The sequence below is a fragment of the Anabrus simplex genome, chromosome 1 (genome assembly GCF_040414725.1).
Source record: "Anabrus simplex isolate iqAnaSimp1 chromosome 1, ASM4041472v1, whole genome shotgun sequence".
In the NCBI taxonomy this organism is placed as follows: Eukaryota; Metazoa; Arthropoda; class Insecta; order Orthoptera; family Tettigoniidae; genus Anabrus; species Anabrus simplex.
Genome location: NC_090265.1, coordinates 1,193,209,466 through 1,193,232,672, shown reverse-complemented (window position 1 = coordinate 1,193,232,672; position 23,207 = coordinate 1,193,209,466). Strand labels below are relative to the sequence as shown.

General features: G+C 37.7%; 1 protein-coding gene across 1 annotated transcript in view; it reads right to left on the bottom strand.

Annotated features, from left to right (window-relative positions):
* Positions 1-352: 352 nt before the first annotated feature.
* Smyd4-3 (SET and MYND domain containing, class 4, member 3) overlaps positions 353-23,207 on the bottom strand; it is a 148,087-nt gene continuing 125,232 nt past the window's right edge. Inside the window, exons 8-9 of the mRNA XM_067151401.2 lie at positions 15,695-16,034; positions 353-580 (exon numbers count right to left, since the gene is read on the bottom strand). Coding sequence (XP_067007502.1) covers positions 386-580; positions 15,695-16,034 — 535 coding nt within the window. The 3' untranslated portion in view covers positions 353-385. The remainder of the gene's footprint in view (positions 581-15,694; positions 16,035-23,207) is intronic.

The following is a 23,207-nucleotide window of genomic DNA, read 5'->3' as shown; positions in this document are numbered from 1 at the left end:
TCACACCGACACAGATAGGTCTTATGGCGACGATGGGATAGGAAAGGGCTAGGAGTGGGAAGGAAGCGGCCATGGCCTTAATTATGGTACAGCCCCAGCATTTGCCTGGTGTGAAAATGGGAAACCACGGAAAACCATCTTCAGGGCTGCCGACTGTGGGGTTCGAACCCACTATCTCCCGGATGCAAGCTCACAGCTGCGTGGCCCTAACCGCATGGCCAACTCGCCGGCGAATTAATTTTTGCAGAAATAATAAAAAAGGGTTTACATTGTATAAAATGCACATTATATAAATCTGAAAAAGTTTAATTTAAAAAACAATTTTTACAATAAACAGTATGTTTAACATTTTTCATTTACAAAGAGATTTACAATTATGATGCATTCAGGGTCTCACACTAGTATTTCCCAAACACAGCATACAGCGGCGTATTGCTTGCTGGCATAAATGATAGTCCCTGAAGGGTGGAGCCAGCGTTTCATCCAGTAGTGTTAGGATCTCCAAAAATTTAGGCAGGGCATGACTAATATCCTTACGTTCCATCATGTATTTAGCTGCCTTGAACATAGCATCAGTGTCCTGAAGCATAAAAAGAAAATTCAGCACCATAAGAAAACCTTACTTTATACTGATATATTTCCAATAAAACAGCATGTTTTACCTTGAAAGTTCATAAGGTGAATCAAATCTATTTGAAATATGAGTAGTGTCATATAATCTCATCATAAAATCTATTTGTGTCCATTCATACTCGTGTACAGCTAGGGTGACCAATAATTTAAGGGAGATTTAGTACCAACAAATTTTGCATATTTTTAGCAAACATTTTCATGTAGTGGATAATACAATTAAAATGTCATCATGTAATATATAAATCACAATACAGAATAAAAAAATATAAATTAGCATGTTTCTTAGTAGGTCTACTAAATTTGTCTACTGATGTTGCAGAACTAAGCTAATCTTCTTGTGAAAAATTCTAAAACTCTTTACAAATATAATCACAATTAATTGCCACCATTAACTCTGACTTAATTACTTCTAAGTTGCACTGATTTCTTCAGCTCATTTGTTGCTCATCAGTGAAGACAAAAACTCTTTCACAGTGAGTAATTTTGAGTTTGCTATGCTTAAAACAACGCCTCAGAAATCTGTGTCTCTTCCACAGTCTCAACGACGAGCTAACCCATATTCCAAATGTTGCGCTCTCCCCCAGTCCCATGTTTAGTCGGATGATCCAGTTCTGTTGTTCAACATGAGACAGCAGCATCTGTCAATAATCAGTGAAGAACACAGCCAGCTGGGTACATCACAAGCAGTGGTGAAGCATGCATTTTCTTATGCTACTAATAACACCTTTTCTAAAAACACAATATAAACAATCTGAGTATTTCAGGAAAACTTGTGACAGGCTCTCATATATTCCAAATAGCTTCAACTCAACTAAATTCTTTTGTATTTCAACACATCCACCTTCTTTCCTGTAAAAATATCAACGACGCCCTCCCTTAAGTTTGGATCACTTGTCGACTCAGCATTGAGCATGGCCAAAGAAGATAAACAGTCTTTCATTACTCATGGAATTTCTCACTCGGTTTAAATCACTCTTACTGCATTCAATAGACACAGCCATCACAGGTAAGCTGGTGTAAAAACTTTGTTATCTGTTTATATGATGCTTGAAGATCATTGCAGGAAATGAATTTCAAAAGTTCATTTGGTGACATATCTTTTTTGGAATCAGTTCTTTTGTAGTTGCTTTACGTCGCACCGACACAGGTAAGTCTTATGGCGATGATGGGACAGGGAAGGACTAGGAATGGGAAGAAAGCGGCCATGGCCTTAATTAAGGTACAGCCCCAGTATTTGCCTGGTGTGAAAAAGGGAAACCACGGAAAACTATCTTCAGGGCTGCCGACAGTGGGGTTTGAACCTACTATCTCCCAAATACTGGATACTGGCCGCACTTAAGTGACTGCAGCTATCGAGCTCGGTTTTGGAATCAGAATAAATAAGTTCATTACTAAGCTGTTCTTCATCAAAGAAAGGGTGCATTTTCAGCAATTTCATGAACTTGTTGTGAGGAAAGGTAGCCCTGTATTTTGCAAACATCATTTAATTTAGAAGTTTCATAGTAAATTGAAATGTAACTTAAAAGCTCTCAGTCTGTTGAAACACACAAATTAAATATAAATATTATACTGAAACATTAGTGCAATAGACAAAAGAGTGACTAAACGGGTGGCTATATTTCTAGAAAATAAATCTCAGATAATTAGAGTAGACAAAGCTTTATCTGACCCTGTATTCCTCAAGGCAGTATTATTGGACCTTTACTTTTCTTAAATGATACGAGTAAGGAAGTGGAATCAGAGCACATGATGTTATTCTGTATAGAGTAATAAATAAGGTACAAGATTGTGAGCAACTGCAAAATGACCTCGATAATGTTGTGAGATGGACAGTACACAATGGTATGATGATAAATGGGGTTAAAAGTCAGGTTATGAGTTTCACAAATAGGGAAAGTCTTCTCAGTTTTAATTACTGCGTTGATGGGGTGAAAGTTCCTAACGGAAATCATTGCAAGTACCTAGGTGTTAATATAAGAAAAGATCTTCATTGGGGTAATCACATAAATGGGATTGTAAATACAGGATACAGATCTTTGCACATGGTTATGAGGGTATTTAAGGGTAGGGGGTTGTAGTAAGGATGTAAGAAGTCTCTGTGGCTTAGGCGGCAGTACGCTGGCCTCTCACCACTGGGTTCCATGGTTCAAATCCCAGTCACTCCATGCGAAATTTGTGCTAGGCAAAACGGAGGTGGGACAGGTTTTTCTCCTGATACTCAGGTTTTCCCTGTCATCTTTCATTCCAGCAACACTCTCCAATATCATTTAATTTCATATGTCAGTCATTAATGATTGCCCCAGAGGAGGCTTCAACAGCTGGCACAATTCCTATCCTCATCGCAAGATGGGGCTTCATTCATTCCATCCCTGACCCATCAATGACTGGAAAACAGGCTGTAGATTTTAATTTCAGTAAGGATGTAAAGGAGAGGGCATATACGTCTCTGGTAAGACCCCAAATAGAGTATGGTTCCAGTGTATGGGGCCCTCACCAGGATTACTTGATTCGAGAACTGAAAAAATCCAAAGAAAAGCAGTTCAATTCGCTCTGGGCGATATGCGACAAAAGAGTAGCGTTACAAAAATGTTGCAAAGTTTGGGCTGGGAAGACTTGGGAGAAAAGAGACGAACTGCTCGACTAAGTAGTATGTAAAAAACATATCAGATGTAAAGCTTTTCAGGTCATACCTTTACATCCACTGAACAGGATTTGTTCATTCTTAAAAGAGTTAACAAAAACAGTCTCATAAACACCTTTGAAATATCTTTCTCGATCATTTTTTTTAGTAGTAACAATAATCTAAATGATGTAATCGACAACAGAAACACAATTAATAATCAAGTCCCACATATACGCAAACAACTCTGAAGAGACAAACATAAATTCAAAATAAACAAACCCTCAGGTCCCAACAGTTCATCTCCTACTTAAATCCTTCCCTGAGCTTCACAATTCCCTCCCCTTCATGCAACACAGTGAACAGATACAATAAGCGTCAAACAACGGCTGCAAAGCAGGGCACACTACCTAAGTGAGTTGGCTGAAGAGCAAATAAACATAGGGGCTAAATCTGGTTAAATTTCTTCTTCCCATTAGCTTGTATTTCTTTAATGCCCATTTCATTCTTTTCCTTCCTTGTTGTATTTCAGATCTCGCACAAGATTATGCCTTTCAAGTTCGTTTTTCACAACCAAGACCACGTTGTCCTAATCTAACTTTAAGGAGTCCCCTTCTCCATACAACCATATATTCTAACGCTCAATATCTTATATTTATTCATCAATTTATTATAAGCATTTAGATACCTACAAGCAACAACGTAACTTATTTACAAGTGTAGCCCCCTATAATATTATGGTGTTCTTCAACAAAAATCAAAGAGACTTCTAAAGTTGTTTTTTAATCGGTTTTTATTTTTCATATTCATTTAACGTTGTCATACTAATGAAACCCTTCAGGTGTCTTCATACCTTTTCATAGTGTTTACTAGACATTGTGAAGAAAAAAAAAAAACGTTTTTCAAGAACTTTTATGAATATAAAGTAAGAAGTGAATTTTAGTGGTTTAATCTTTTCTAATCAGCTGAAGATGCCTGAAATAGGGGCGAAACATATTCTGCTTTTTTAATCATTTTATTATGTATATATAACTCATGTCAATATACACTGTACTGATGAGGTGGAACTGTTTAAGAATTTTTTTTTCTCTCCACTGAAGTCACATATCAAATAGTCAAGCATCTCGTTCCAAGTCTTCCCAGCACAAAGTTTGTAATACCACTCCTCTTTTGAGTTTATTAACTTAACCGTTGTGATTTTGATATTTAAAATGGTCCATATTGACTACAATCTCTACTCCAATAAATATACCTTTGATAGTCAAAAGTCAACCTTGTCAAGTTGTATAATTAATTCTTTTTATATGACATTTAGGATATATTTTATGTTAATTATAACACATATTAGAGTTCTATTAAGAGATTTTTAGAACTTTTGTGATAATTGGTAATGAGAAAAAAACCACTGAGGAACAGGACAGTAAGGTCCTTGAAACATGTACGTTGTATGAGGAGATAAAAGATAATTATACAACTGGCTGACAAGGCTGACTTTTAATTATCAAACAACTCTAAGTACTGACAAGGCTGACGTTTAATTATCAAAGGTATATTTATTGGAATAGACACTACTCCTTTGTCAGAAATCACCCAGAACAAATTGTGCTGCATTCCTCCGGGTCTCTTCCAGTTTTCATATTGAGTAGTCCTGGTAAGGGTACCATACTCTAATTGGGGGTTTACCGTAGACTTATATGCCTTCTCCTTTACATCCTTACTACAACCCCTAAATACTCTCATAACCATGTGAAGAGATCTGTAATCTTCCTTAACAACCTCGTTAATATGATCACCCCAATGAAGATCATTCCTAATATTAACACCTAAAGTACTTACAGTGTTCCCCATCAACACAATAATTAAAAGTGAGAGGACTATTCCTCTTGGTGAAACTTACAACTTGGCTTTTCATCCCATTACCATCATACCATTGTCCGCTGTCCTTCTCACAATATTGTCTAGGTCCCTCTGCAGTCGTTCACAATCCTGCGACTGACTTACTACGCTATACAGTAAAACATCATCTGCAAATGGCCTAATTTGTGATTCCAGTCTACTAATATAATTTATATCTTTATAAGAAAACATAAAGGCCCAATAATACTGCGCTGCAGGACACCCTTATAATCACTACAAGATCAGATAACACTTCACCTACTCTAATTCACTGATTTATTATTATGTTATAGTTTTTACGCCCCACTAACTACTTTTGATGGTTTTAGTAGATGACGAGGTGCTGGAATTTTGTCCTGCAGGAGTTCTTTTAAAGGAGCTGCCTGGCTGAGGTGTTATGGGCATGCTCGGTTCGCCCGGAAGGACGTGGGTTCGAATCCCCGTCAGGAAGTCGTAATATTTAAGAAACAAGATTTCCACTTTCGGAGGTGCATATGGCCCCGAGGTTCACTCAGCCTACACCAAAAATAAGTACCAGGTTAATTCCTGGGGGCAAAGGCGACCAGGCATAGAGCTAACCACTCTACCCCATCACGTGCCGAGATTAACAATGGTGGAAGCCCTTACCTTCCACTCCTCCAAGGGCCTTCATGGCCTGTATGGAGTTGACTTTGCTTTTGCTTTTTAGGAGTTCTTTTAAATACCAGTAAATCTACCAACAATCGGTATTACAATGTAACATTCCATGATGTTAAGATTAGCAGTTTTAAGAATTTGACAGACTTTATGATTACAGCATCAATGTTTGAAACAAAATATTAAGATATGCCTCAACAATACACTCTTTTTATGGATCTTGATCAAAGAAATAGTTATTAAAATTTTTCTGGACAGTTTTCAGCATTTTGAAAATAACTGTTAATAGTTAATCAATCAATAACCACTAATCTGAATTTTGGGCTATCACCCAGGTAGCAGGTTCCCTATCAGTTGTTTACCTAGTCTTTACTTGAATGATTTCAAAGAAGTTGAAAATTTATCGAATATCACCCCCGGTAAATTATTCCTATCTGTAAATACTCTTTGTATAAATGATATATACCCCAATTTCTCCTCAATTCCTATGTTACCTTCCTTCTTTTAAAAACTCTATTCAAGCTTATTTGTCTACTAACATCATTCCATGCCATCTCTCCACTAACAGCTCATATCATACCGCTTGTAATACCAATATAAATATCCGTTATTGGACATTATAAATTTTCAGAGAACTCATTCTTGGTTGCCAGCCATTAGCCTATGCAGTGGCCCCCACGGTATGCACTAGCCATGCATCTTGATGGATGTGCTATTTACCAATTGATGAGCCCAACTTAGCACACTGGGGCGAAACGCTGGCAACCAGGAATGAGTTAGCTGGAAAATTTAAAATGTCATTCCCAAAACATTGGTGTAAATTTGAAGACGTCTTCATATCTCTTCTTTCATTTATGTCCCGTGGAAGAATGTTGTCTACAACAGCTCTGTACATGGTACAAACACAATTAAACCAAGAATCTTCCCACTTTCTCAAATAAGTTTTCTTCTAAGGTAGAATTTTTGCATTGTTTCCTCCACTTTGACTGTCACTGTTCATTATGGATACAATGTGTCACTTAGAACTGGATACACACTGTTCCCAGTAAGAAACATGAATACAAAATATCATAGCCAGGAAATCGATATCCCACTGTCTGTTTAGTGTAATGGTAATAACTTTGTATCAAATGCAAGCTGTTTATCATTATCCATCTCTGAATATAAACTGACAATACCCAATAATAAGAGACTATAGTTGAAATGTGTTTGGCAACAATAATAATATATAGTGTAAATATTGTAATCTTGATTGTTACTGAAATATGGGAAAAATGAAAGATTGACATGGGAGCAGAGAGGATCTAAAATAATGATGTAAAATACCAAAGTTTCTGGGAAATGCAAAAGAGTTACCCAATCAATCAATCAATCAATCAATCAATCAATCAATCAATCAATCAATCAATCAATCAATCAATCAATCAATCAATCAATCAATCAATCAATCAATCAATCAATCAATCAATCAATCAATCAATACTGATCTGCATTTAGGGCAGTCGCCCAGGTGGCAGATTCCCTATCTCTTGTTTTACTAGCCTTTTCTTAAATGATTTCAAAGAAATTGGAAATTTATTGAACATCTCCTTTGGTAAGTTATTCCAATCCCTAACTCCCCTTCCTATGAATGAATATTTGCCCCAATTTGTCCTCTTGAATTCCAACTTTATCTTTATATTGTGATTTTTCCTACTTTTGAAGACACCACTCAAGCTTGTTCGTCTCCTAATGTCATTCCATTCGGAACAAATATTTCAGAATCCCTCTGGGAATCAACATGTAAATCATCTGATGGCCAAGCAAGCATCAAATTTTAGTAGTGAGACAAAGTCTCCCATAATGCATTGGCACTGCTGGTGGTTACAGTTAGCCTACGCAGTGGCCTCCATGGTGTGCACTAGCCAGAGTCTTGGTAGGTGTGCTAGGTACCAACTGATGAGCCCAGCCTGGCACACGGGCCTGATTGCCTGCTGTCAGAAGGGGTTGACATCTATCAGCAGCACTATCATGTGAAGCCATCACATGCACTCCTCCACCTCAACCTCTACGATGTGAATGCTGCTTGCAATGCAACAGTCATAGCACCAATCACTGCCGCACTGAGCGCCCGAACTGCGGGCACTGCAGCCAAGCACACTTCACACCCAGCTGCCCAAATATTCAGGCACCACCTCTATGCCATATTTGCAGCTAGGCTCACGCTGCCTACTCAAGAAAATGCAAAGCTCGTCCTGCACCATCAATAGATTGACCGAACCTAATTGCTCCACTGAGGATCAAGCTGCTTTTCTTTGGAATTTTTCCAGTTCTTGAATCAAGTAATCCTGGTGATGGTCCCATACACTGGAACTATACTCTAGTTGGGGTCTTACCAGAGACTTATATGCCCTCTCCTTTACATCCTTACTACAACCCCTAAACACCCTCATAACCATTTATTTACAATCATATTTATGTGATTACTCCAACGAAGATCTTTCCTTATATTAAGACCTAGGTATTTACAATGATCCCCAAAGGGAACTTTCACCCCATTAATGTAGTAATTAAAACTGAGAGGACTTTTCCTATTTGTGAAACACACAACCTGACTTTTAACCCCGTTTATCATCATATCATTGCCTGCTGTCCATCTCACAACATTACTGAGGTCATTTTGCAGTTGCTCACAATCTTGTAACTTATTTATTACTCTGTACAGAATAACATCATCTGCAAAAAGCCTTACCTCTGATTCCACTCCTTTACTCATATCATTTATATATATATAAGAAAACATAAAGGTCCGATAACACTGCCCTGAGGAACTCCCCTCTCAACTATTACAGGGTCAGACAAAGCTTCACCTACTCTTACTCTCTGAGATCTATTTTCTAGAAATATAGCAACCCATTCAGTCACTCTTTTGTCTAGTCCAATTGCACTCATTTTTGCCAGTAGTCTCCCATGATCCACCCTATCAAATGCTTTAGACATGTCAATCGCGATACAGTCCATTTGACCTCCAGAATCCAAGATATCTGCTATATCTTGCTGGAATCCTACAAGTTGAGCTTCAGTGGAATAACCTTTCCTAAAACCGAATTGCCTTCTATCGAACCAGTTATTAATTTCACAAACATGTCTAATATAATCAGAAAGAATGCTTTCCCAAAGCTTACATACAATGCATGTCAAACTTACTGGCCTGTAATTTTCAGCTTTATGTCTATCACCCTTTCCTTTATACACAGGGGCAACTGTAGCAACTCTCCATTCATTTGGTATAGCTCCTTCATGCAAACAATAATCAAATAAGTACTTCAGATATGGTACTATATCCCAACCCATTGTCTTTAGTATATCCCCTGAAACTGTATCAATTCCAGCTGCTTTTATAGATTTCAACTTTTGTATCTTACTGTAAATGTCATTGTTGTCATACCAAACACTAGAGGGAAATTTGATTGATCCACTGTTTTCAATACATACCACTTAGTCGAGCAGCTCGTCTACTTTCTCCCAAGTCTTCTCAGCCCAAACTTTGCAACATTTTTGTAACACTACTCTTTTGTCGGAAATTGCCCAGAACAAATTGAGTATTATGTATTAAAAAAGGTGAATTAATCAAATTTCCCTATAGTGTATGTTATCTCCTTTCAATACAGACCAGATATGAAGTTTTTTACGTTGATTGGATTGTTGTCATAGGTAAATTTTAATACTTCTCACCTCCTCTATCTGGACATTATCCTTGTAACCAAAAATCTTTACATACTGCTGACTGAATACTTCTGCCTTTTGAAGATCCTCGCATACACACTCCCCTTGTTCATTAATGATTCCTGGAATATCCTTCTTGGAACCTGTTTCTGCCTTAAAGTACCTACACATACTCTTCCATTTTTCACTAAAATTTGTATGACCACCAATTATGCTTGCCATCATGTTATCCTTAGCTGACTTCTTTGCTAGGTTCAATTTCCTAGTAAGATCCTTCAATTTCTCCTTACTTCTACAGCCATTTCTAACCCTATTTCTTTCCAACCTGCACCTCCTTCTTAGTCCCTTTACTTCTCTGTTATAATATAGTGGATCTTTACCATTCCTTACCACCTTTAAAGTACAAACGTATTTTCACATTCCTCAACAATTGCTTTAAACCCATCCCAGAGTCTACATTTTTATTTACCATTTTCCACCAATCATAGTAACTTTTTAGAAACTTCCTCATGCTTGTTTTATCAGCCATGTGGTACTGTCTAACAGTCCTAATTTTAATATCTTCCTTTCTTTCACATTTATTTTTAGCTACCACAAAAAAAAAAAAATCTTTGTGATCACCAATACCATCTATTACTTCAGTTTCTCTATAGAGAACAATACAAAATGTTCTCTTTTGGTTCCACCATCTAGTACTAGGAATCGCACCTGGACATGGATGAGGAGCTGGAACACTATCCTGAGATTACAGTGGTGATCAATATTATTACAACTACATTATTTACAAAACAATACCGAATGTCTCATTCATTTAACTCAGGAGGGAAAGGTGCAAACTGTTAGCAAATGCAGCACGCTAGTAATAGGGCGCTATGCCAGCCTCGCCTGTACGCCTGCCCTAGCAAGCCCAGCCTGCAAAGGAAACCAAGCCCTGTTAGCCGAACTGCCTTGATGTAGCCCTCATGACATAACTTACCCAGTCTCGCTCTGTAGTGCTGTTGCACGATGCAAGCCTAGCTTAGCTGACAGACACACAAGCCCAGCTGAGCCTGCTCATTTCTAATTGGCAAGCAGTAACGCATACGATACCTTTATTCATCATGCACATTTTTGTGTTAAGCCGTTGAGTGCTTAGGTGAAGCAAAGTTCTTTCTTTGGTGTGTGTATTGCTCATTAGAAAGAATTTTCTTTTAGAACTTATATCGTTCAAAGTTCAGCAAATTTCTCTTAGTATTAGTGACTCATGCAGCAATGCCGCGAAAACATTTTTGGGTCTAATGTTCCTGGGTGAAACAGTTGTTAGTCTTCACAATCTAGTTGTTGCTGTTGAAATTCTATGGGCTTATTTTCTCTGTGACGAGTCTCTGTAGGTCAGTCACATCTGCAGGGATGTCCCCCAGTAGAAATAGCAATATATTGATATTTATATTAAATTTCATATAGTGAAGTTACTTTGTAAGTTCATAACAACAAAGCTTCAAGTTACGGCTCATAGTAATTTCATGCTACTGTCTGAACTGAATTTTAACACACTACTGCTTGAAACTGAAAATTCTCCCACTATAGCACTAGTAGCAATGATCCCAGCTGCCACACAGTATGTAACAGTGGTACTTGGAACTATGCCAACTGACACAGAGTACTTAGCGGAAGACTTTGGTATTAAAGTCAAATCTCGATTTTCCATTTTTGGAGGGACCATGGTAAAAAAATGTGCAATACGGAAAAATGGAAAATCTAGGAACATATTAAAACTGTCAAAAATTTGTCTAAACACCACATTGTCTTAGACTGCTTGCTTTCTCCACAGTGTTCTAAGAACTCATGCACATAAACAAGAAATAAATAGATAGAAAATTAATTTTCTTGAAAAACTATAAAAGCTAGACTTAGCGAAGTTTCTGTATTAAAATTTTGATTTTTGATTTCAGATATGCAACAACACTGTATTTTTGTAAGTTTATTTCTGGGTACTGCAATACTAATGTCCAAAAAATATGGAGGAATTTAGAAAAGAGTAGGAATCGGTTCACACTCATAATTTTGATGAAAGCTGACTTAACACAAAGCTCATCAGTTGTCCTGTAAGATTGAAAAGCAGGTCTTTTGGAATAACTCATAAGACTAAGTACTGAGTATAGAGTTCACCTACTGATAAACTAGTCCAAATTTTTATGCTGGAATTGATGGGAAGTTTAGTACCCAAAATATAATGATTTGTATACCTGTTGGTCTCAGTTACTATATGTTCCAGTAAGTCATTTGAAAAAATTAATTTGAAGAAGTCCAATTCCATAAAATTGTCAGGAATGTCCATTTTCAAACCTGCTTGTCCAGTAAATTGTAGTTTATGGGAGATAGGAACAGAATCTACAAATTTGGGGGAATTTACGGTACCTGAGTGTGAAGTTCTGTCACCACCACCTGTTGCTGGTAGAACAATATTAAGAATACCACTGTCATCTTAATCATGATTGATATTTTCATCATCACTAGGTTCACTTGAACTTTCACTAAATGAATCATTATCTTGGTACAATTCACTTTCACTATCATCATATAGCAAAGAATGCAAAACACTGCATGATGAGGAAGCCGTAGTGTAAAGAAACAACAGCTAGCATCATCCTTTTATCTCTAGTTGGGCCATGCAAGGAGGATAAATATCTTCGTGATTCCAACAATGTGCAACAGGTGGCGTTTGCTTTCATTTCTGGGTAAACCAAAGCAAAAAGGGACAAGCCTGAGTACGTACTCAAGCAGACAGTGAAGGAGATAATGAAAATGTATACTGTAATTATAATCTTACAAACCTATAAAATTACATGAGTTAAAACTCTCAATACTTTGAATTCAGTTTTACTGCGGAAACTACATCACCTTCCTGTGAAAATATCTTAAAGGACAAGCAACTTTGATCAGTCAAGTTCGTCAAAAAATATGCTACTAAATAATGGCAAGCCAAGCAATAGTTAATCATAAGTAGCTTTTCAGTTCTCTAATCTAAATGAATAAAGCACAACAGACATGGATGAAAAATTCTATGAAGAGAAAGAAAGATGAACCAGTAAACCAGTTGTTTCCTGAAGTCCAAAATACACCAAAATCAAAAGAAGAGAAGAAAGTAAAGTACATCCAATACAAAAGTGTACAACTTGATGGCAATATTCCTTGCTTTTTTAAAAATCATCCCTTGTTATCTGGTCACCAGTACATGTATATTTTTGTACAGTAAGTCTTGTACTGCATAAATTATCATTAAGCCTACTCAAATTTAAAGGTTATATTGTACTTTTCATTTGATGCCCTTAGGCAACCTGCGTGTCATGATGAGGATGAAATGATGATGAAGACAACACATACACCCAGACCTGTGCCAGCGAAATTAACCAATGATGGTTAAAATTCCCGACCCTTACGGGAATCGAACCCGGGACCCCTCTGACCAAAGGCCAACATGCTAACCATTTAGCCATGGAGCCGGACTGTACTTTAGAATGTGGCTTTGAATGCAAGTATCCATTTGCAAAAGTTCTCGAATGCACAAAATTCATTTTTTAAAAAATCATTAAAAAAGTCAAGAAATTTCAGTTTAATCATGACCTTGTGCTCAGCAGCGAATCACATTAAGACACTCACTGTACGAGCCAGTAGCCTACAGGTGGAAAATGATACAAACTTTCTGAATGTTACGCTGCACATATTAAATTACTGCAGTTTATATAAGGACATTTCAATGTACAATATAAACATAAAAATCCCCATCTTTCCATCTTATATTTGGGCAAATACATAGAGATATCCCAAGACCTCCCACAGCTTTATGTAAGGTGAAGCATCGGTTCAAGTCATGAGTACACAATTGTAATGCCTGATGGTGCTGCCAGAAGATTTAGTGTATTATTGAAAACTGTAGCAACTGTGAAAGGTTCACTTTAGGTAACACATCAAAATTATTGAAAGCACAGAGAAACTACATTTTGTACTTGTCCCACTAACTCACAAGTGAACCAAGTCCAGCCACAGCAATAAGATTATCTCAAATCATGAGACGTGAGATATCTTCCAAACATTTTGCAAACTCTCAAGACTCAATTCCTGTCAGAAAGCCCAGTACTAGCACCAAAAACCTGCACGGAGATACAAATGTAAAAAGTCTGTCAAAAATACATATCTAATCCAGGACACAACGTAGAAATTTTACAGGCATGGACATTTGATTAAACTCATTCCATCTTCACGTCAACCTATCAGAACGCGTTCTGTCTCCTTCCAACTGTTGTGGCCACTCTACTTTATAACTTCCATGGTTTCCCTAAACAATGCCAAGTGAATGCAATGTGAAGATGATACTTTAAGCAAGTTCACCGCTGATTGCTTTTCTGGTACTTGCTCTAATGACAACAATGAGGGGATGTTAACGCAAAGATCCATAGGAATGATGTTACTGTCCGTTTGTTCTTGTTATTTGGTCACCAGTATATTTTTTATAAGTCTTGTACCACAGTACCATTACATCTACCCAACTTAAAGGTTTTTATTATGTTAGGTTATGTTGTGTTGTACTCGAGAATATGGTTTCGAGTGCATGTATTGATTCTTAAAAGTTCCCTAATGCATTACCTATATTAGATTCTGCCCATCTTGAAAAACATTTTATTTAGGAGGTAGTCTTGATGGGGTCAAAATTTCTTGACAGTTGATGCGGTAAATTGTTTCTTCAAGGAATGTATAATGCAGGATTTTTAAAACGTGATTCAATTACAATGTTCGTGGGACCACGTAATTTGAATAAATAATCCATGAAAATGTTGTTTCTGGGAACAGATAATCAAGGTTCCACTGTACTTGAGGAAAATAAGAACATTATGTAAGGAAATTAGTAATTCTATAAAAACTACTATTTTTTTGAGGAACTTTAAATTGTATGCTTTAAAATGAGAGGGTCGCTCATTGAAATCTGTTCAGCGGTTTTCTCATAATTGCTCTAATGACAACAATGAGGGAATGTTAACACAAAGATCCATAGGAATGATGTTACTGTCCTTTTGTTCTTGTTATTTGGTCACCAGCAATGCTTTAAGTCCCTTGAAGATGTTGATATATTCCTTGCATTCGGTACACTGTATCATGAACTCCATGGTGTCCAATGGCACTATGATCACATTTTTACACTTATCACTGCTGCTGCACTTGAAACGAAGGACACTGGCATCCATGTCATTAAAGAGAACAGCTTATCAAATTATAAAAATTAGACTAACGACTCTGACAAGCTGAGGCAGTAAAAGTGTGCTTGATCCACCCAGGAGGATGTGGGTTTTATTCCCTGTCAGAAAATCTAAAAATTTTAGAAGTGAGATTTCCACTTCTGGAGGCACATCTGACTCTGAAGTTCACTCAGCCTACACCAAAAGCAAGTGCCAAGTTAATTCCTGGGGGCAAAGGTGGTTGGACATAAAAAGCTTACCACTCAATCCTACTGAAGCATGGTCTGTATGGGAATAGTTTGGCTCTTTTTTGCCTCTAAGAGATTCATCATACATGTCACCAGTCTCACAAGGTGACACTGATACAGTCCTCTGCATATTTAACTCAGCAAACAACAGTATTTTTCTTCATATCAGTGGTAATATTAAGACCTAGAAGTTTACCATACAGCACAGTCATGATATTGGACAGTTATCAGGGCACCTAATATGAATAATCAGTATTATTTGAAAATGCCTGATGATGTTTTTGCGCCTAGCTGAGTGAGGAATGAGATGAACGTCTATGGCATGAATATGTACCAAAAGTTGTACTACAACAGGACTGCCTGATGGACAAAATCATATTACAGTGGAAATCAGCAGAATTACAAAGCGAGAGCAAGAGTTTGGCTCCTAATAAATTCTGATAACAGGTATTCTATTCAAGACTGATTCCACTTTAAATAAGAGGGCATTAGGACATGTTAATACAGAGTGACTGATTTCCCTGGTTAGTAATATGGAGTGTCCCAAATGGTGGTGGTGGTAGTAGTAGTAGTAGTAGTAGTAGTAGTAGTAGTAGTAGTAGTAGTAGTAATAGTAGTAGTAGAGGTATAAAATTTTAATTTGAACATGTTTTTATTTAAACCACCAATCTGTAGAATTTGGTAAGTAGGCAAATAATATTAATATACTTTCCTACTTGTGTTCATTTAACTGTAGAATAATTTACCTGCAATGCTTTAAGTCCCTTGAAGATGTTGATATATTCCTTGCATTCGGTGCACTGTATCATGAACTCCATGGTGTCCAATGGCACTATGATCACATTTTTACACTTTTCACTGCTGCTGCATTTGAAACGAAGGACACTGGCATCCATGTCATTAAAGAGAGGCCAGTTTTGAATGCAAGGAATGCAATTACAATCAAACCAGTATTGGTCTCTTAATGTAGCCTGCCTCTCTGAAAGAACCGTTTGTGTGAATATGGGACCATAATTCTCAGCAACCATTTCACCAGAGGCAATATTCTTGACTGCACGAACTATAACAGATGTGCCCAGGAAGTATCTGCAAGAATAAAATGATTTGATTTAAAAAACATGAATCAAAGTACAGAAAAGGGGGAGTTACTTCATAACACTCATCACCATCATGTACTTCCTTCCATCTCTACATCCCTCATTATAGCTGACTGCGAAGTGTATGAAGAAGCACATTGAGTATCTGAGGATGGCAGACATCAAATAGTGGATATTGTGTATTGTGGCACTCAACAGGAAAATGAGAAAAGCCCTCATTATGGACCCAACCATCAGAATGGAGCAACACATTCAGCAAGGGACAGAGGTGAAGGACAAAGCCACCCATGCATTCCTCACCATAGTCAAAGTTATAACTTACCTAGTAATACATGGGAGGTCAAAGGCCTAACTTTTGGTGCTCACAGAAGTTGTTTCAGATTCACCAACCAGTAGTTGGCAATTTGGTAATTTGCTTGCAAGTTTTAAGAGACTGATTAACCATTTCACACAATCATCTTTACTATCAAAATAATCATAATAATTATTTTTATTATTTAGTTAATTCATTTAATTATTGATTTAGAATTGATGAAGAGGAATTGGACCACAAATCTGTCATAAGTAAAGCGAAGAAATGCTTGCTTGCTGCATATTTCTCACAAGGTTCAGGTCTCTGAGAGTATATAAGGAGTAAAAGGAGGATGGCTGGGTTAAACTTTGAATATGATAACTTATACAAATGTGAAAGTAGATTTGATTCAATTACCATATATACGCGAATAATCCCCAAACCCCAATTTTAGGAAGGGAACTTTTTTTTGTCATTTGTAAAATATTAATCGAGTAAAAGTCTGTTATAGCAGAAATTTATCTCCTGGTTTTGTTTCCTGCATGGAAAATTGTAACCTTAAGCTTTTATTTGTAATCTGGATCGGTATGGTCACCTGGGATGCCAGGCAGATGTCTCACAATTATGATATACAGTGTAATGTAAATAATACAGTATACTGTATATTTTAAAATATTCAATTTATAAAGAACAAAGTAGATTTTTGTGATGAATTTAAAGACAATATCGGCAAAAAATTGTTTTAAGAAATGTTGACTGAAAGACAAAGAAGAGGAAATCAAACTTTTTGAAGAATGAAAGTTATCTGCTAAAGAGAAAAGAATCAAGAAAAGCATGAAAATGAAGGACAGCATAGGCTTAGCAACCCTAATTCTCTTGAGGTCAAGTATGAACTAGAACTGATGAAGAGGAATTGGACCACTAATCTGTTACAAGTAAAGTGAAGAAATGCTTGCTGCATATTTCTCACAGGGTTCAGGTCTCTTGAGAGTTTATAAGGAGTAAAAGGAGGATGGCTGGGTTAAACTTTGAATCTGATAACTTATACAAATGTGAAAGTAGATTTGATTCATTTACCGTATCATCACCATCACCATCACCATCATCATCATCATCATCATCATCATCATCATCATCATCATCATCATCATCATCATCATCATTTTACAGTTCCAGTTTCCTGGATACTGCTGGCGAGCCTTTTCCATTCTGTCTTATTGAGATACGTTCTGTTGTTAATGACGTCCTCTAGTGTCCTTCCCCGATCTGCAATGTTCATCTTTACGTTGTCCATCCAGTGGGTTCTTGGTCGTTCCACCATCCGTTTCCCTGCCCCACGTCACTCCAAGTTAACATATGCTGTCCTTGTTGGCTCCATCCTCATTACATGCCCAAACCACCTCAGTCTGGACATGCTGATCCGATCTAACAATGATGTAACAATCCCAGCTTCCTTCCTAACCACATCATTCCTCAACTTGTTCAGTCTGGTTTTTTGAATTGTGGACTTAAGGAACTTCATCTCGGATGCCTGCAACCTTGATGAGTCTTTCTTAGTGAGGGTGCAGGTTTCAATACCATAGGTTAAGATTGGTATGAAGTACTGACTGAACATCACCAGCTTTGATTTTGCTGGTACTTTGGGATCCCAGAGGAGTGTACTTGCTGGTAAAACTGAGAGCTTTTCTGCACTCTACTTGCCACCTTCTTTGTGGCTAGTGTATCTCGAGATATTACACTGCCGAGGTACGTAAAGCTCTCCACACTTTCTAGTGGATGGTTTACTGTATATATACGAATAATCCCCAAACCCCAATTTTAGGATGGGAACTTTTTTTGTCATTTGTAAAATATTAATCGAGTAAAAGTCTGTTATAGCAAGAATTCATAATGGAAGAAAAAATTTATTTGCAACAGTGGATTGTCATTATAGACTGTTCAATTTTTTGTAGAAATCACAAAAAAAGAAAATAATGATAATGAAAATAAAATAAATAAAAGCAGTATGAAATGGCAATCAGTTGGTATAAAACATGTTTTCATGGATGGTTTCCATACTGTGGCTTACTCATTACTTTTCTAATTCCGATACTATGTGAATGTGCATATTCAATTTGATTCTTAAAAACTGTGGCAAATTATTCATTTTTCTTACTCAAAGAGTTCCAACAAACCCAACTAAAGCATGTATCATGAAAATTATTTATTATATTTCAGGCCCCAGGAGAGTAACGATATCCTTCTCACTACCATATATATTTATGTGGGAGCAGCCTTTCTGAAATTTAGCAGATATGAGAATATATAACCTAACATCTGAAATCACATTCTTATTTCATTTCATTTAATACCTAGTATTAAAATTAAGTGATTGTTTACTACAACTTTAATTTCTAAAGAGTTAACAAATGCTATCCCTTTTATTTTGAATGTTTATTTACACCAGACAGAATTGCAACTCAATGGATATTACTAATAGACAGCACCTTTGAATGTCTCAGAGACATCTTAACTCTTATTGGAAGAGTGTTTGAAACCGTGATAGGAAGAAAAAAGTCACTGATTTGTGTATGTTGGGTATTCAGCCCGAAGGCTGGTTTGATCCTCCACAGTCCCACCAACAGCTGTCATAGATAGCCTAGGTGTCACTGAAAAGGCATACTAGGGAAATGAGGAGTGAGGTAGTTTCCCGATGCTTTCCTCACTGAGCCTGAAGTTGCTATTAATATCAGTCTGCCAAGCCCACTGAAATGCATGCACCAACCGACCCTATGAGCGATACTTTCACACCATTCATAACAGGGACTAGCTGCATAAGAAATGGTATTACTAGCATCGTTCATACCTCAGTCACTTTCATATTGTCAAAACCAAGGAGGAGACTGTGACAGATCACTGAAAGCAACAAATTTATTCTAGCCCATGCCAGAAGACACAGTGCACTGTAAACACTACGTCTTGCCAGCAAAGGCATATCACTGATTTATTACTATTTAATACTCTTTTACATCTTCCTTTTTTCATTGTTTGTAACATATGAGTTTGCCAATTTAAACAATGAGTTTTCTGCTGAAACTATGTACATTCAGATTTAAGTCACTATTACTTTTTTTGCGACAAGTAGATAACAGGTAAGAGTGACTTACACTCCAACTACTTTCCCCTTCCATGCCATCCATTGCTAGCCACAGCTAATTTACATTTGCAGTCCTAGGAGAACACTGGGTCAACGACAAGAATTATTTTAAAAAGCTAAAACAGCATACTTCAAGACTTATAAATAGACAGACTGTGAATGATATTAGTAAAAATGGACCAACACTAGGAGCTTTCCTTGAGCGCTTTCATGATCTCTTTATGCACGGTGCCCTGCTGGATGCCGCGTAGCACCTTCGTCACTCACCCCTTTCATAATACAGTGCTAATTTTAATTATTAATATTATAGTATTTTACAAGAGTCACACAGAGTTATCTGAGTGGAACTTTGGTTAGCTTAAGATCTTTGACTTGAGAAAAATAGAAATTATATAATAGCTGTGTTTCACTTGTTTGGTTTTATGTAGTGTTGAACATTTTATTAAGATTGCATTTTAATTGAGTCATTGGACTTGGGAATATATTACTTTCGATTAAGTAAGAGAATAATTGATTCTTGAAACATGTACAATGGGACAGATATCTATATATATAAAATAACATGTCCTGACTGACTGACTGATTCATCATCACCAAGCCAAAACTTCTGGACGTAAAGAAATGAAATGTTGAGGATACATTTATATTAGAGTGTAGGTGCTCACTAAGGAAGGATTTATGGTTATTCCATTGCTAAGGGGGTGAAAATGGGGTGAAACTTTTAAATGAGAATATCTATATCTCAAAAACTTAAAAGTATACAGATGTAAAAATTGGTATTTGGAATCTCCTTTAAAAATAAACAAACATGTGTCTTTTTGTTTTTGCAAAATCCCATTAAGGGGGGAGAAAAGGGGGAAAATTGCTTGAATACCTTTTATGAAGATACTTATATCTCAAAAACTGAAGAGACTGAGCTCGATAGCTGCAGTCGCTTAAGTACAGCCAGTATCCAGTATTCGGGAGATAGTAGGTTCGAACCCCACTGTCAGCAGCCCTGGAGATGGTTTTCCGTGGTTTCCCATTTTCACACCAGGGAAATGCTGGGGCTGTACCTTAATTAAGGCCATGGCCGCTTCCTTCCCACTCCTAGCCCTTCCCTCTCCCATCATCGCCATAAGACCTATCTGTGTCAGTGCAATGTAAAGCAACTAGCAAAAATAAAAATAAAAAATTAAAAAACTGAAGATGTTACAGACATGAAAGTTTGTATTTGGAATCTCCTTAGAAAATAAAGAAACACGTATTTTTGTGTTTTTGGATAACCCAAAGAATTTTTTTTTTTGTTAGGGGCTTTACATCGCACCGACACAGATAGGTCTTATGGCGACGATGGGATAGGAAAGGCCTAGGAGTTGGAAGGAAGCGGCCGTGGCCTTAATTAAGGTACAGCCCCAGCATTTGCCTGGTGTGAAAATGGGAAACCACGGAAAACCATTTTCAGGGCTGCCGATAGTGGGATTCGAACCTACTATCTCCCGGATGCAAGTTCACAGCCACGCGCCTCTACACGCACGGCCAACTCGCCCGGTACCCAAAGAATAGGGGGTGAACAGGAGTGACAAATGGGGTGAATTTTTAAAAAAAGATTATATCTGCAACTGATCTCAGACACGTAACATACACTGAAGAAAATGAAAATTGCAACACTCAGAAGGAGTGGTGCTACATTGCTGCAATTGAACATGCAGGACAAGTGTTCGGTTGTGATTTGATGATTACACTTTCAGGACCCTCTGACCGCAAGTTTGGACAACAATCAATACAGGATGTGCCCACCATGAGCTGCAATACATTGATTAATTCGTCGAGGCATGGAGTCAATAAGGCCCTGGATCGCTTCCTGAGGAATTGTAGCCCATGCTTGCTGCACTGCATGGGTCAGTTGTTCCAGAGTTGTGGGTGGCTGAGGACGGTTGGCCAGTTGTCGACCCATTATGTCCAACACATGCTCAATAGGACTGTGGTCCGGGGATCTGGCGAGCCATTCTAAGGTTATGATGTTGTGGAGAGCTTCTCTGGAGATGCATGCAGTGTGAACCCGGGCACTGTCCTGCTGAAACACCCCATTAGCAATGTTCGCCATCATAGGGACAACCATTGGATTGAGTACCCTATCAATGTACAGTCGAGCAATCATAGTGCCCTCAACAAGCACTAATTGTTATTTCACATTAAAGCCAATAGCTCCCCTGACTATAATGCTTGGTGTTGGCGCTGTGTGCCTCTTGACAATAAGATCTGGGCGGCCCCTCTCCCCGGTACATTGGTGCACACGATTCTGGCAATCACTGCGGGCAAGACAGAAGCGCGATTCATCACTAAAGACGACCCTATGCCTTTCGTCGACCCACGTCGATCTTTCTCAACACCAGGCCAGCCTTACATGTCGCTGTTGTGGGGTCAATGGAACACCTTCTGCAGGGACACGGGCTCGTAAGCCAGCTGTACGCAGGCAATTACGAATTGTTTGTTGTATAACGTGGGGTGCCACAGCTGCTCGAAATTTGCGCTGCTGTTGCATGGGGTTCCATCCAGGCCATCCGAATGATGCGGCGATCCTCTCTTACAGTTGTCTGTCGCGCTGGGCCTGTGCGAGGTCTACGAGTGTGGGTACCTTCATTTGACCACTGCTGCCATACACGTTGTACTGTAGATGCCTGTCGGCCAACACGTGCAGCGACAGTCCTTAGCGATAATCCAGCCTCACACAGCCCAATTATCCGAGGCCTCTCAAACGGCGACAATTGTTGATAGCGTGCTCTTCTCTGTCGTCGAGGCATGTTTGACGGGGAACACTTTACTGCACAGACTGCAAGTCAATTACGCTACACCAGAGTCCGTATACTGGAGTTGATTCCTCCGCGACCAATCATGTGGGGAGACCTGTAGCAACAATCCAATGGGTCTGAAACTTTGATCGTTTACATACCTACATGGCATCGTAAAATATTCTGAAAATCAACACAAACAACCAATGCCTTCATGGTGATGCAATTTCCATTTTCTTAAGTGTATTTCAGATTTGAAAACAGTATTTGGAATTTCCTGTAAAAGTAAAGAAACACAAATATTTCTTTTGGAAAATCCACTTAAGGGGAACTGAAAAAGGGGGTGAATTTTTAAAATTAGTACATCTACAGTATATCTCAAAAACTAAACATGTTTCAGATGTAAAAATTGGTATTTGGGATCTCCTTTAAAAATAAGGAAACACGTATTCTTTTGTTTTTGGATCAAACCCCTAATGGGGGAGAGGGGGAAAGAATTGAAAAATTATTTGAATTATTTGTATGAGAATATATATACATATATATATATATACCAAACAAATCTAAAAATCTAAAAATATACAAACGTGAAAACCGGTATTTGGAATAAAGGAACACACATTTTGGTGGGGAATCAACTTGCTGAGGGGGGATGAAAACACAGATGAATTCCTTTGATGAGGATACATACATCTCAACAATTAAAGATGTGAAAATTAGTATTTGGAATCTCCTTTAAAAATAAAGAAACACATTTTTGGAGCGGGTGAAATCAACTTGGGGGTGGGGGCGATGAAAACAAGTTTCAATTCCTTTTTATGAGGATACATATATCTCAAAACTGAAGATGTTACAGACATGAAAATTGGTATTTGGAATCTCCTTTAAAAATAAAGGCATATGTATTTTTGTTTACAGAAAATACTCTCGGATAGGGGTGGGGGTTGGGGAAGGACTGATCAA